At 41.8% G+C, this 14,535-nt stretch overlaps 1 protein-coding gene across 3 annotated transcripts; it reads right to left on the bottom strand.

Moving 5' to 3' along the window:
- Window positions 1–13,666: 13,666 nt before the first annotated feature.
- On the bottom strand, window positions 13,667–14,221 carry GREM1 (gremlin 1, DAN family BMP antagonist). Of its 3 annotated transcripts, none has more exons than XM_077820288.1 (2): window positions 14,194–14,221; window positions 13,667–13,983 (listed from the first exon to the last, which is right to left on the bottom strand). In XM_077820288.1, exons 1-2 carry the CDS (start codon window positions 14,219–14,221, stop codon window positions 13,667–13,669), a joined length of 345 nt encoding a protein of 114 aa, XP_077676414.1. The 3 variants fall into 3 exon arrangements, with proteins under 3 accessions (XP_077676414.1, XP_077676413.1, XP_077676412.1); XM_077820287.1 differs by having other exon boundaries at window positions 13,667–13,991; window positions 14,097–14,221; XM_077820286.1 differs by having other exon boundaries at window positions 13,667–14,221.
- Between the last annotated feature and the right edge of the window lie 314 nt (window positions 14,222–14,535).

Here is a 14,535-nt window from a genome sequence, read left to right on the forward strand (position 1 = left end):
CCTTTGCCAGAGATTACCCCTATGCAGACCGGCACCTATAGACCAGGGCCACAAGCACAGGCTGGTGGGATCCCATTGTCATGCAGACCTGGGATGACCAGAAGTGAGTCCAGAAATTTTGCATGAAAAAGCAGATGTTTGTGGAGGTTTGAGATCAGCTTGCCCCAACCTTCAGGTGCTACAATACCTACATAAAGGTGGCCATGCTGGTCTAGAAGTAGGTTGCTATAGACATCTGGAAGCTGGCTACCCCAGACTCCTACAGGTCTATGACTAACCAGTTTGGAGTTGGCAAATAAACTTTGAGGGTTGTTCTGGTGGAAGTTTGTGAGGCGATCCGGACAGAGATGTACCCAAAGTTGGTTGGCATTAAAAATATTCCTGAAACAATTGCTGGCTTTCCGAGACTGGGCTGTACCTGGGCCATTGATGGGACTTGTGCCTATAATTTGCCCTCTGGCAGGAGCACATGGATATACAAACTGCAAAGGGTATTACTCCTCCAGCATTATGAAGGCCTAGTCAACCACTGGGACAGATTTATTGACATCAACATGGAAGGGTGCATTATGCCAGGGTGTTCTGGATATTGGGACTTTATCTTCATAAAGAAGCTGAAACACGATTCCCACTAAATAACATTGTTATAAATGGAGTCACTGTCCCCACTGTTATTCGATGGGCTCCCACTCACCCCCGGATGCCATGGCTTATGAAACAGTACCCTAATTTCAGAAGACCTGTGTCAAGGTTCCTTCCCCACTCTGAACTCTAGGGTACAGATGTGGGCACCTGCATGAAAGACCCCCTAAGCTTATTCTTACCAGCTTAGGTAGAAGCTTCCCCAAGGTACAAACTGTTTTACCTTTTGTCCTTGAACCTTTATGCTGCCACCACCAAAGTTTCTAACAAAAATAACAGGGGAAGTGCCCACTTGGAAATGTCTCCCTCCCCAAAAGATCCCCACAAGCCTTACACCCCCTTTCCTGGGGAAGGCTTGATAAAAATCCTCACCAATTTGCATAGGTGAACACAGACCCAAACCCTTGGATCTTAAGACCAATGAAAAAAACAATCAGGTTCTTAAAAGAAGAATTTTAATTAAAGAAAAAGTAAAAGAATCACCTCTGTAAAATCAGGATGGTAAATACCTTCAGGGTAATCAGATTCAAAACATAGAGAATCCCTCTAGGCAAAACCTTAAGTTATAAAAAGACACAAAAACAGGAATATACATTCCATTCAGCACAACTTATTTTATCACCCATTTAAACAAAACAGAATCTAACGCATATCTAACTAGATTGCTTACTAACTTTTTACAGGAGTTCTGACCTGCATTCCTGCTCTGGTCCCAGCAAAAGCATCACACAGACAGAGAGGACCCTTTGTTCCCCCCCCACCTCCAGCTTTGAAAGTATCTTGTCTCCTCATTGGTCATTTTGGTCAGGTACCAGTAAGGTTATCTTAGCTTCTTAACCCTTTACAGGTGAAAGGGTTTTTCCTCTGGCCAGGAGGGATTTAAAGGTGTTTACCCTTCCCTCTATATTTATGACAACCCAGAAAAAGAAGAGTCAACTACACACGGAATAGCTGTAGAATGGCAGTGGCATGTGCATTTGTCAGATTGACAGCCTATTGGCGTTGCCTTCAAAACCATTTGGATGCCACTGTTGTCATAGAGTCTGCTTTACTGTGGCCTGCTGTCTTCTGCACTGTCTGCACGGAGAAGGGCTGAATTTCTGAACCAATACAAACAGTCAGACAATGCCTTTCTTGGCCGGCACTGGATCCACACATGCAAGAGAACTCAGGGATGCTTTGTACGCCCACAGACTGTGTCTGCACAGCCCCAGGCATGAGGGGGAATGCACCAGTGTCTGAAGTTGTGCTGTGACTGGGTGTGGGGCAGCTGTGGGTAGGTTAGTATAATGAATTTTGTAAAACGCTTTCCTGAAGTGTATGGAGGTGTGTTATGCATTTTATAAATACTGGCCAAGTATTGCAGTTCAGTTTGTGGCTTACTCTGCTGACTGTTTTAATATGTTTATGAAATTAATTGAAATCAGGCATGTGATGATCTTTAATAAAGTTTTTCCCACTTTTAACATTGCATAGAATCAAATTTGTAACTGTAGCCTTGTGTGCAAAGTCAACACATGTATTTACAAACCAGCGTAAGAACCAGAAAGGCAGACCAGCTGCCGTCAAAACATATAACGCAGTAACCAAACTCAGCACCAAACCAGTGAAAGGTGCATGTTACCAAATGACATGGATAACTGTTTCTGGGTGTCTTCTGGCCCTCTGTTCTCCTTTGCCTTTCTGGTGCATTTTACGTGTGTGGGCCATGACTGCATTGCAGTGGATGAAATCACAGGGTACAGTAGTCTGTTCTGTGTGCTGTTGTTCCTTGCCTGTGACATAGTCCAGACTTGCCCAGAAGCTGCATAGTCCGCAGAACATGATAGTATGGAGGGGACTCAGGATGTGGGCTGGCGTAGTCACTCATGGTGGCAGTTGGGCCTGCAATCTGGTAGCCATGAGTGCTAGTAATGACTTTCTGTTACTCACTGATTTGCTCCCTCCACCTGCAGTCATGCTCCATGAATCTCTTCACAAATTACTCCTTAGCCTATGCATAGGGTTGCCAACTTTCTAATATTTGAAAACTGGACTCCCTTTCCCCACCCGCCTGACCTCTTCCCCCAAGGTCCTGCCCCTGCTCCATCTCTTCCCCCGTCACTCGCTGCTCTTCCCATCACCTGATCCTCTCCACCTCCCTCCCCCTCTGCTGGGCTCCCTCTGCTCCAGGGCTGGGACTGGAGCTGCAGCCTGAGATGGTGCCTGCTGCCTGTCCATGTGATGCAGGTAGGAGGCAGCCCCAGCTGAGATGCGGCTGGCATGGGTTGATGACCCAGAGCATTCTTTCCCCTCTCCCCCTCCGCCAGAACATCTGACCAGACACTGCCAGGTCCCCTTTTTGACTAGACTTCCCAGTTGAAAACCAGACATCTGACAACCCTACCTGTGCAGCCTCTCTCTCTCTCTTTCCACCCTTCTTGCAGCCTTCTCCTGATACTCAGTCTGGTCATTGTGGAACTCCATCTTACTGATTCGTTTTCTCTAGAATCTCACCTAGCAGCTCATCTTGGACTCTCTTTCTCCTTGTCCTAATTAGGTGGGTCTGTTCCCACAGGGTCCTGGTGCTATGTGTTTGCCTTGCAGAGATGGAAGGGCCTTGAAAAGAAAGTGAAAGAGCACATTATTGTCTGACCATGATAAAAAAAAATCACATTTTCCTCTGTATCAAAGGATAATTAAAAGGTGATTAATGGGCTTTATCTTTTTTCACACACGAAAACACTGGCCCCATGAGACATCCTTTGGAGCAGCACTGAAAGCCATTGTGGTAAAAAACACATACAAAATTCAGTTGAAATTATTTCTATACCCCCCGCCTTCATTTTTCCAGGGCAAGGCAGGGCTTATGGGGGGGTGGGGGCGGGGTTCTAATCATTAGCCCTAGTTTTTCAATCTTTTCAAGCTTGTTTCAAAAAACAATGTGGCCCCCATCACACCTGGGACCATGAATATTGAAATGTATTTATCATAATTGTATGGTTACTTCATGGTGTCACTACAGGGCAGAGTTAAGATTGTTTGATTGGTGCATTCACAGACATTACCACGTATGGCTTTCTTTTAAATTTAATCTAACCTCAGAATCTCCAGGGTTTGTAGTTCTTGGTTTTCAGATACTGATGACACAACTGTAATGGTCTCATATCCTTAAATTACTGCTATGTACTCTCCACTGTACCTTCATCTTAATCTATTTTTTGTCTTGGAATAAATATATATATTGGAAAGAGCAATTAGACTATGGTTGTACATTATAATTATAAATTATATAACTATATTATACATATTCTTAAGAGCCTATATTATATTTCATATATATGGAGTGAGAGTCAAACATTTGATTAAAGCATTTTTTTGTGTGGAAGGTGGATTCTGGTTTTCAAAGCCTTGTGTACTTTACGTATGTGGTATAGGTTTCTATCTAGGTAATTACAATTAGTACCAAAGAAGAAGGATAACTGAATCTCTACTTTAGATTTGAAGGTCCCTCAGGAAACAGATGGCAGGGAGAACTGTATAGTTCCATATTTTATTGTTTCATTTGTTTTAATTCCAAATGTATGAGGAAGTTAGACTTGGATTACGAAATTAGATCTGTCAAAGAAAAAGAAAAATATAACTACATGTACAATGGAAACAACTCCCTAAATGGATCTAAAATCCTATGGTAGGTAATCTGATCTAATTTTTGCAGAAAGGCGAATGCCAGATGTTTGCTCCACTTTGATCTTAATAACACTTTAGGCTGCAGACAATAAGATTGGTTTTAAATTTATTGGCTCTTTGATTTCTACATTCTAATGCTTTTTAAATTCTTTACACAAGACAGATCTATATATAGGCAACTGGGGTGGCATCAGACGTGTCAAATGCTTAAGACATTTATGAAAAGAACCCTGTTTGGGCTTCTATGTCGAAACAAAGCCAAACTTTATAATACAAAGAAAAGTGACTATGGCTTGCACAGAGTGTTTTTTTATGTGAAACGCCAAGTGTCGCATCTGTGGCACAGCTCCTTGTAGAACTGCCATCTTGCCAAAATATTAATAAAACTAAAACAATTATTAAAGCAACATTAAGCAGGCGGTCTTCATCAGTGTTCTTGCAGGTGGAGTACAATCTACTGTAGATATTTAATCTCACCTTACTGTTGTATTAAAAATTCTTTGTGTGTTCTAATGGTTAGTATCTTTTAAAAGGAGTGGTGGCACTGAGTGCTTTGAGAAATCATACTATATGCCTGGTCTCCCACTGAAATTGGATTCTCCCCCAAGCTAATGACGCTGCTGATTTGCAAATGTAGGTTGAACTGAAACCCAGCCTGATTTCTGAGTGCCCTTGTGGTTCTAGCCAAACATTTTATATAGCTTTAAGTCCATTATCAGTGAAAGCATATGGGACACCATGATAGTGTAAAGTTCTTTCCTTGAGACTGAAATGAGATGGATTCCTGAAAGGTATAAATCACAGGATATGGCTACACAGCACACAAACCTGGACTCTGACAGGGTTAAGTGCAAGCCTCCCTTCTAGACACAGAGAAATCAGTCTGACTGGGGCCAAGCACTCCTCTGGACTCAGGCCAATGGACCCTGCTGGGGCTGAGGGGGAAGAGATCAGCACCTGAGTCCCGTTGTGACCATGGGTCAAAGTCCAAGCATATTGCAGTTTGGATGCAACTCAGGTCTGGAGAGTCCACCAACATTATCCCACAATCTCCTTGAGCTGAGCTTCCCAGATCTTCCATTCCAAAACTTCCTACCTGCTTCCTACCCTCCCATGTATTAGCATGACCAGCATTGCCTGCATCAAGCACGCTGCTAGCTGGCCAGAGGAACACAGCTGCATTCTGGTTAACCTCTGGTGTGGGGTGTGCAAGACATTCAACTTCAGCAAGAGCATGAGAAATGATCATGTCTACAAAACTATATTCAAGTGGCTGGCCGTGTTGGGGATTGACCAGACAATAGCACAATGCAGAGAGCAAATCAAGCAGCTGAAGACAGTCTACTGCAAAGTCAAACTTCTAACAGCACCTCTGTCTTCCTCCACCTGTACAAGGAATTCACCTGGGTTCTGGGAATTCTAGAAATCACTGAGTCCATAGTGGTTCAGGACAAGCTGCCGAGTGGAGATGACACCCTTATAGTCCTCCCTTCCCCGCATCACAAGCATTGCTAGAGGAAAGCCAGCTGTAGGATGACCACCTGTCCCTTATTTTAAAGGACCTTGCCTTGATTTGTCCCTTAGGGGGACCATCTATCCCTTATTTTAAGATGTATTGAAATGTATTAAAACTAGTAAGTACCATTTTAAACATTACATTGAAGCTTATAATAATTGCATTAAATACTTGCGGGCAGCAGAAATGTACACTTGAGAGAAAAATGTTAAGGGAAATGATGTTTTGCCCCTTATTTTTCATGTAGCTTTCCATCCAACAAAGGCAGTCACCCCAGCCAGTTGCTGAATAAAGGACAAGAAGTGATGTGATGCCAAGGCTGGTAATTGAAGAGGCTATGCCAACGCAGCACCTACAGCACATTCTAAGGCCGTACTCAGAGGAGCTGTTTGGGGATGACCTTGGGGAGCTGTCCTCTTCAGAACAACATCAGAGTAAGCATCGGAGCCAGAGCTTGGTAAGTTTCTGATGCCATGTTTGTTGTTATTAATATATGGATGGGAGGGATTTCCAGCTTATGGCCTATTAAGTTACTAATACGAGCCGGGGGCTTGGTGTGCTTCCATTCATGGCAGAACCCACAGCATTCCTCTAGCGCCCGCCATCCCTTCCCCCCGAAGCCACAGGGGATTCAAAATGGATACCATGAAATGAGGATCTTAAACAAGCACTTATCATTAAATGTTTACTGATTGTTATAAGGGTAGCTTCGGGCTCCACAGTTAACAGCCTCCACAGTTAACCCCCTCCATCTAATACAGCGCACCTGATAAATCAACCAGGCCTGCACTATCCTGGGCTCTAATCTGTGTCAAAAAAAACCCTGTTGTTTCAAATTGTTTTCCTCCTGGCATCACTACTGATATTACTAGAGAGAGAGAGATTAGCTATAGATAAAAATTATAACAGAGAAATAGATATTATAACCTTTGTTCTTTTGGCCTGTCTTAATATGCATTGGAATATAGCTGTTCCCATACGACATGCTTTAAAAAGGAAATGCAAACATGATCATGTAGAATTGTCTCTGTAGACTGTTTAATGGGAACCTGTGTCAATTACCTGCCCGATTCATTCCCCAACTATGCAAGTTACTTCTGTATCACAGCAAGGAGGAGTTACATCTTATTGCAACTTAGAATGTTTTTTTTTTTTAAATGTGAACCCAAGAATTCTCCTTTTATGTCAATGTGTAGTTTGTTCTTCACATCTTGTTCTTGCACTCACTTAAAAGGGCCAGGTTATGAATTTTGTTTCCAATATTTTAGGAAAATAATTGAAGCATGATCGAATGACCATTAAAAATCCAGAACTGCTCCCTGTAACCTCATTTATAACCTCAAATCATTTAGGGCTATAACCTCAGTAAAAGCTGGGAGAGGAATCCAGGCAGCCACAAGCCACACGCTGTCTATGGGGGACCTTATCAAAGTCACCAGACATATTCCCAGACAGCAAACGCAATGCATTCTACTGCAGATGTTTATGTGAAGATGCCTAATGAAGTTCTAGTATGAAGCTGCGCACCGGGCTTGCTTATGGCATATACATTGCTGTATGTTTATGGCTTTATTCTCAGAATTTGATGAGCAACACATAAATACAGCTTACGTTTTTTGAGGTCTATAATTTCATTTTTGGAGGGTTATTTTTAGCAATTTTTGAATTTTGTGTAGCTGGCCAAAAATCAGGGGTTTTCAAGGCACTCTTTGTATTTACTGTAATTACTAATGTATATTATGTCCTTTACTCCTTATGGAGTATATTCTGTAATAAGTAATTTCTTTGTAATGTTCCCTAATGCTCTTTAACGTAGCACTGTTTCAAACAGCATTCGTTAACGTGCACTAGGGAACCTTTAGTGCACACCAGGAGGGTCTACACTGACAATTAATGTATAACACTTCATGCGCTGCAGAAATCATACCCCCATACTCCACATTACTGCTCTGTGTATACAAGCCCTTAGAAACAAGTAGTAACCATTTCCATTGTTTTCTGCTGTTTGTTGAACAAACACCAATTTCTTTGGGGTCTTGTTTTTAATCAGATGTGTTTTATCTGTTTTTAATTGGTTAAGACTAAAATCAGAACTCCTTCATGTAAAGAAATGTGGTACTGAATTTTACTAGAGTTAATCTCTTTCAGTTGAAACCTAAAAGCCAGGCCCTGACAACATGTGGTCATCAAAGGTCTCTGGGCAGTGATTTTAGCCCTGGTACCCTGTCCAATTCCCAACATAAATAAATTCCTAAATTCCCCTGAAGTTTCTAGTTATTCTGCATTTCCCTTTAAAAACTTTAGATAAATTCATTCCAAGTGCAACTACTGGTGACAATTGAATTCATGTCACCAGTATCCTAGTCCCTCTTATCACAAAACTATAATGAATTCTTCCTAAATGTATAAAATATAATACTATTCACCCTCAAGGATTCCAAAAAGCTTTAGAGACCATATCATTCATTACTGAAATGCAATAGCCACTTTGGCTCCCAGTGCTGCAGATGCAAAGTTATTCCTGGGGTAATTCTAGTCCCATTTCTTTGCTTTTTCCCTGTGGGCAAATCATTTAGGGCTAGATTGAAACTTTAGGCTCAGCCACATGTAGGGGATGGTGCATAGTTGTGCCATCCCAGGAGAAGCACAATTTCTCCCATTGTCCCTTCTTGTTGAGGAGAAGACTAAGTCACTTCTTCCCTTTTGGGGGTGCAGTTTACCCTCCCCTTTATACAGGGTCAGCTCTGCTGGCCATCGGGTGGGAACTGAGCCACAGTGTTGCCTATTCACCGCCCCTCTACACTTATTCATTGGGAGGAGTGTCAGACATACATCTCCCGCTCTTCCCCCATTGTCCAGAGTTGCAATCCAGACATCCTTAATGTGGCCATATAATTTGGGAAGGCAGGAAAGTAATTCTTACTCTAACCTTCTACCATGGCAGGTCTTCTTAGGTTTACTGTTGTCTCTCACTGTGTGCCTCAGCTTCCGTATCTATACAATGCTCGCCACTGCTAAGCATTGTATGAACTTTACTTGAAAGGTAATATGTAAGTGCAAAGTGTATTATTAAATGTAATGGTTTGTTGTAACATAAATAATGCACCATCATACCTTAAAGACATCCACTGGCTAAAGTCAGAATGAGTGGAAAAGATTTCCTCTCCATTTTGCATCCTTTTCTAAAAAAGAAGTCAGCTCTGCAAATCTATTCCTGTCACACTATTGCTATCCAGCCGCAACCATGACCCAGACCCCAAAAGAGTCCAACTGAATTTTAAACAAAAAAAATATTTATTGTTACTTTATTATTCTCCCGTTTGCAAACTTTCAAAGCACAAAAGAACTATGGGAGAACTGCAGCACACAGGAGAATTCAAAGTTTATACAAAACAAAACAACCATCATGACGCAGTCTGGGTCAGCCTTAGGTTTTGCACAGGTCTAATGTGAAGATACACCCATGGGGCTCCATCAGCTCCCCACCGATGACCAGGTTCTTCCACGTTTGGAACTGGAATCCAGAGCATCTCACACCCAGCTCCATCTTCTGTTCTAATCATGAGACAACACTTTTCCCTGAGTGCTGGCTCTTTCTAAAGCCGCCAGTCTACATCGCAGTCATAATGGTGTATTTTTGAACACGCCAATATAACTCAATTGAGCCACAAGGTACATAACTCTGAAATTTATTATCACCACCTGGCTGTTCAGTGATCCATCTTAAAACATGTAGTAGTCTTAGCCCAGGTCTAAGTGGGACAGTAATCCATATCACAGACGCCAGCATCCCACATGCCACTCACCATCCCTGAATCCAGTAGGATTGCACAGGCATTGGGATAAAACTGCTCCCCCACACTTCACCGTGAGCAACTGTGAAACAGATTGACAGGTTAGAGCGGTACAGCTTACGTTGCTAATGGCCATGTTCTACCCACTCCATGGGGAACATAAAGGAATCCAGCCTCTATGGCTGTAAGTCTGGTACCTTTCCCCAGAGCTAAATTTCCTTTTAAAGTCTTCCAGATCTGTCCCTAGGGTTCAACCTATACGTTCCTATTCAGAGTTTTTAAAGTGTTGGCAAGTAGGTATGTTGACAAAGTACTGAGTATATTTTGTAAAAAATTGGAGGTGAAATCAATAAATGGTGTTAGCACTGGCCTGAAAGTGGAGTAATGTGCTGAGGCTGGCCCACGTCTATCTCTAAAGCTTCAGCATTTCAAGTTTGATTTACAGTTTTGAGCTGTCATTGTAGAGTTTACAAGGGGAAAAGTGTGAATAAGGATGGAGATTTTCCTTCTATAAATTGTTGAGGGGCGTGGGGAAGTGACAGATCTCATTTAAAGACCTTATTGAAGTTGCCATGGTGAATGATGGTGCCATTGCTTGTCTCACTGTCAGAATTTAAGGCCTTTTTTAATTAGAAGAAACCACAGAAGTCAGAGATCAGTACAACAGACCCAGAGCAAGCTGGAAACTTAGGGAAGTGGAACGAAGGAAACCAATAGGCATGGACTGAAGAAGATGTTTTATTTATTTGTTAATAATAGTTAAAATGACATACAAAATGCTGGGTGTGGGGGGAGAGAGAGTCCAATTCTATTCAGCTGCAAAATTATTAGAATTTAATTTTAAAACCAAAATTTGTTTCATGAGACTGAGAATGAAAACACTGCAGTCTTAGGTTATATAGTCAGTTGCAGGCGGGGAGGTTAGACTAAAGCAGTCGTTTAAATACATATTGTGGTAGATATTACATATCTTGTATAATTGTAAGTCAGCAGAACCTTTTTACTCCCAAGCAGTAACTAGCAATTCACAAAAGTCTGTTGTATAAAATTTACATTTGATTTTGCCTAAAGGGGTTCCTTTGTGATCTTTGCGTAGATAACTGACTGTTCCTTTATGTACATCTTAAAAGCTTCACAAATTTTGCTTCAAAAAGTGTTAACCTCTAAGCAATGTTAAATAGAGGAGCCAGGAACATCTAAAGCTTTGCCTGCTGGCTACGGAGTATAGGGACTTAGGCCCAGATCCTCAAAGATACTTAGCGCCTAACTTCCGATGAGGAGTTATCTTTGAGGATATGGTCCTTAGCAACGTAGGGTGAAATCATGGCCCTATTAAAGTCAATAGGAGTTTTGCCATTAACTTCAATGGGGAGGGGTCAGGATTCTCCCCAGCTGTGTATCTGTTAACTGAACAGAAACAATAAGTAGTTTAAAGCTTTCAGCCAGGTTTCAGAATGATTTTTCGTTTTCACCAACTCGGAAGACGTCATTTAAAGAAAAACAAACCCCACCCTCATATCAATGAAAAAAGCTTTGTATTAATAACAACATTAAATATCCATATCTTTCTAACTATTCACATTCCACACAGTGGAAATTTACCTCCTGTAACTCCAGATTTTAGTTTTTAAAATCCATGAAGAAACGTGTCAGAACCGCAAAGTCAGTAGATGCCAGATCCAATGTGTAAAGTTTAATAATATGAATCACTGATTTGCAATCTTAGTGTTACATAAGGCAATGTTGTGGATCTTACACTAAAAATATATTAAACACAGAAATGTAGGATTTGACCAATAACTGTGACACGTTGTGCAATAGCTGTGGCTTTTAAATAAATGACTGCACAGATCCTGTATCTGTGATATGCCAATGCTGAATTTTCCTTTTTGACGTAGTAATAATAATAATAATAATAGAATAATTGTCTTTCTTGGCGTCCAAATGGACAAAAATACTTTGTAGCTTGCTCCTAAATTAGGGCCCTATACTCCCCTCTGTTGTGAGGCATAGAATATGAGGAAGCACAGTTGTCCAAGTATGGCTAGTTGTGGCCTGTGCATACAGAAGAAGAGAAAAGGCACCTTAATGGCCGGCTGTCTCCTAGACTAGAAGCCCCTCCACACCAGCCCAGTGGGCCTAATTCTCTCACACACACTGATTTTATATGAGGATAACTTTAGAATGGAATTTCTACCTTCACTGGGGTTACTTCTGATTTATGGCCCAATACTGATCCCAGTGACATCAGTAGTGGCAGAAATAGGCCTTTCCACTGATGTGCGATCAGATTGAAACTCATTGCTGGGGATGTGCTCAAAAGCAGCCATTCTGTGTGGCTTCCTTCCTTCTTCACCTGGCTGGTAAACACTGTGAAATTACTGCTTGTGGAAGCACTCTGTGAGATAGGGCTGGGGAAGGCCGAAAGCAGCAGCATGGCTGCTGAGTGCGTGGGGAAGCGAAGATTAGGGTGAAGTGGGGAGTGGCAGCCTTCTGTACAGCTGTGCTGGTCTCTATAGAGTCTCCTGCAAGACTTTCCTAAGGGTTTCCATGGCCCCGGGCTGGTCCAGAACTCATTCCCCTAAGGGGAGAATGCCAGGATAACCCCACAGGAGAAGCACATGGAGTTGTAGGAGTTACTGTTCCCCTTCCATGGCTTTTTCTCCAGAAGGGGAGCATTTAGCCCTTAATTTTCAGGAAATTCTCTTTACTTAGTCCAAATCCTGTTTAAATGTAACACTGTGGCAAAGGATATAAAAAGCAGATTATTGCTGACAAGGCTCTGCATCTCTTTTTCAACGGACTGCATGCCTGTGGCAGAGCTAAAATAACAATAACAATGCAATATTTACTAGTCAGGCATGCCCTGTCTTTTGTCTCTTGTGTGGTTATTGCATTTGCAGTCACATGATGCTTGTAATTTTTGCTTTGCTCTTTATATGCTAAATTACTGTCATTTTGTGCTCAATGTTGTATACTGAGATTTTTTTGTGATTGGTACATTGTGTGAGAGAGAAAGTACAGATACACAAAATACATAACCTCACTGGGTGCACATATATACCCACATATGTAGATAGCGACTGTATATATACATACTACATGTACAGTACAGACACATACATAAATATATAAAGCAGCGGATATCTGAATTACAAGACCATAAATAAATCAAGAGGATCTAGTGACATAACAATGGATCTTAATTGATTTAGACTGTTATTAGAATTCAGAAATGAATTCCTTGTTCGTAATTCCTTTTCATTTTATATAACAAATGGATTTGTCTATAAATTAAAGCAAAAAAGTAGCAGAAGAAAATGTCTTCTCTTATTCCTTTGTCTTTCTCATCTTTTCTCTCCTTCCTTCTCCTACTCCCTCCTCTCCCTTTCCTCTCCTTCCTGCTAACTCTTGGCCTTCTTTTTCCTTCTAGCTCCCTGGGGTTATGTTTTCTCTCCGTCTGTGTCCTGTTGGTTCCCGCCCCGTCCTCCCAGCAACACGGATTTTTTTAAAAAGAAAGGCATAATAGAAACTATTGATGCAAGTGTAGCTTTTAGTGAGGTTTCACCTATGGCTGCACCTCTTTTAAAACTGGTTATTTTAAATTTAGGATCAAATTCATGCTTGGAAGCTCCTGAATGCCTCTGATTTGATATTTCTTTTCATGTTGTGAAGTGAATAGTATGGTCTCCAGTGAAACATTAGCAAAAGGCACAGCTGCACTGAACCCAGCAAGCAGGGAGAATGTGAGTGTACGCTAAGGGTCCTAATTCATAGATGTGATATTGAACCGGTGTGTTTATAGGCCTTTGGTGATATTTCACACATGATTTTAAATGTTTTTACTGTGTAGTGAACATTCATATATTTCTGTATAGATATGCAGTCACACACACACACACACCATGTTTTGGGTGATTCACTCTGGTTCCTGTCAGTTATGTCCAGCCACGCAGGTATGGTAGTTATGTCACTCACTCTTATTTAACCTGGCAATGCTGATTGCCTATGCCTGGAGCATTGGTGTAATAATATATTGCAGAGTCTAGTCCAAATCTATGGATATACACCGACATTCCTTGACTCGCGTGATCCTCTTCTTCTTTCTAGGGGGCTGAAGTTCAGGGCAATTGAGTGTAACTGTCATAGTGGTGAACTTCTTAGGTTTGCAGAAGGAACAGGACTGAAAAGAGCCTTCCTCTTTGCGGACGTGCCTTGGGATGTAGAAAGAATTGCACTGGCCATAGCAGAATCTGTTGATAATAGTATGACTATTGCAGCCTTCTTCATGGATGGTTTGTTTGAGGGGCTGAGTTTTACACCAATCCCTCTTAAGATACTTGCGTTCAGTGACGTGTAATGCTTCCTGGCTAGACTCCAGCACCTCTTCGGCAGGCATTGGTGTGCCAGTTCCCCGATCTCGGTGCCTTGAACCTGGCTGCTGCTTTGTCTGCGTTTGCTCTGAATCATTGGGCTGATCCTTGTCGGGAGGAGGGATGGCTCCCTGAGACCCACGACTCTTCTTTTTCCCCTCTGCTGTGGGTAACAGGAGTCCAGCTAGAAGAAGCAGACCACCAACAGCATACACTGTGCGGACCATCCTAGGTAGGAGACAGTGAGGAAACAAAACACAATTGTGGATTTTATATAAAATCTGCAAAAGACAAGTGTACAATATTTCCTCTGGTCTAAGAGAAAAGTGTATAAGAGAGGAGAGGTACCCAGCCTTTAATAGCTGGAGAGACACTGTAGTGTTAAATGGAGTTGCAGACAGCTATAAATAGAGTGATCCCATTTCAAAAGTCTCTAGGTCAGTCTGCAGGGAGTCTAAGGGTAGCTCTACACTATGGGGCTAAGTCGACCTAAGTTACCCAACTCCAGCTACGTGAAAAATGCAGCTGGAGTTGACAATTG

The sequence above is a fragment of the Eretmochelys imbricata genome, chromosome 6 (assembly GCF_965152235.1).
Source record: "Eretmochelys imbricata isolate rEreImb1 chromosome 6, rEreImb1.hap1, whole genome shotgun sequence".
Lineage (NCBI taxonomy): Eukaryota > Metazoa > Chordata > Testudines > Cheloniidae > Eretmochelys > Eretmochelys imbricata.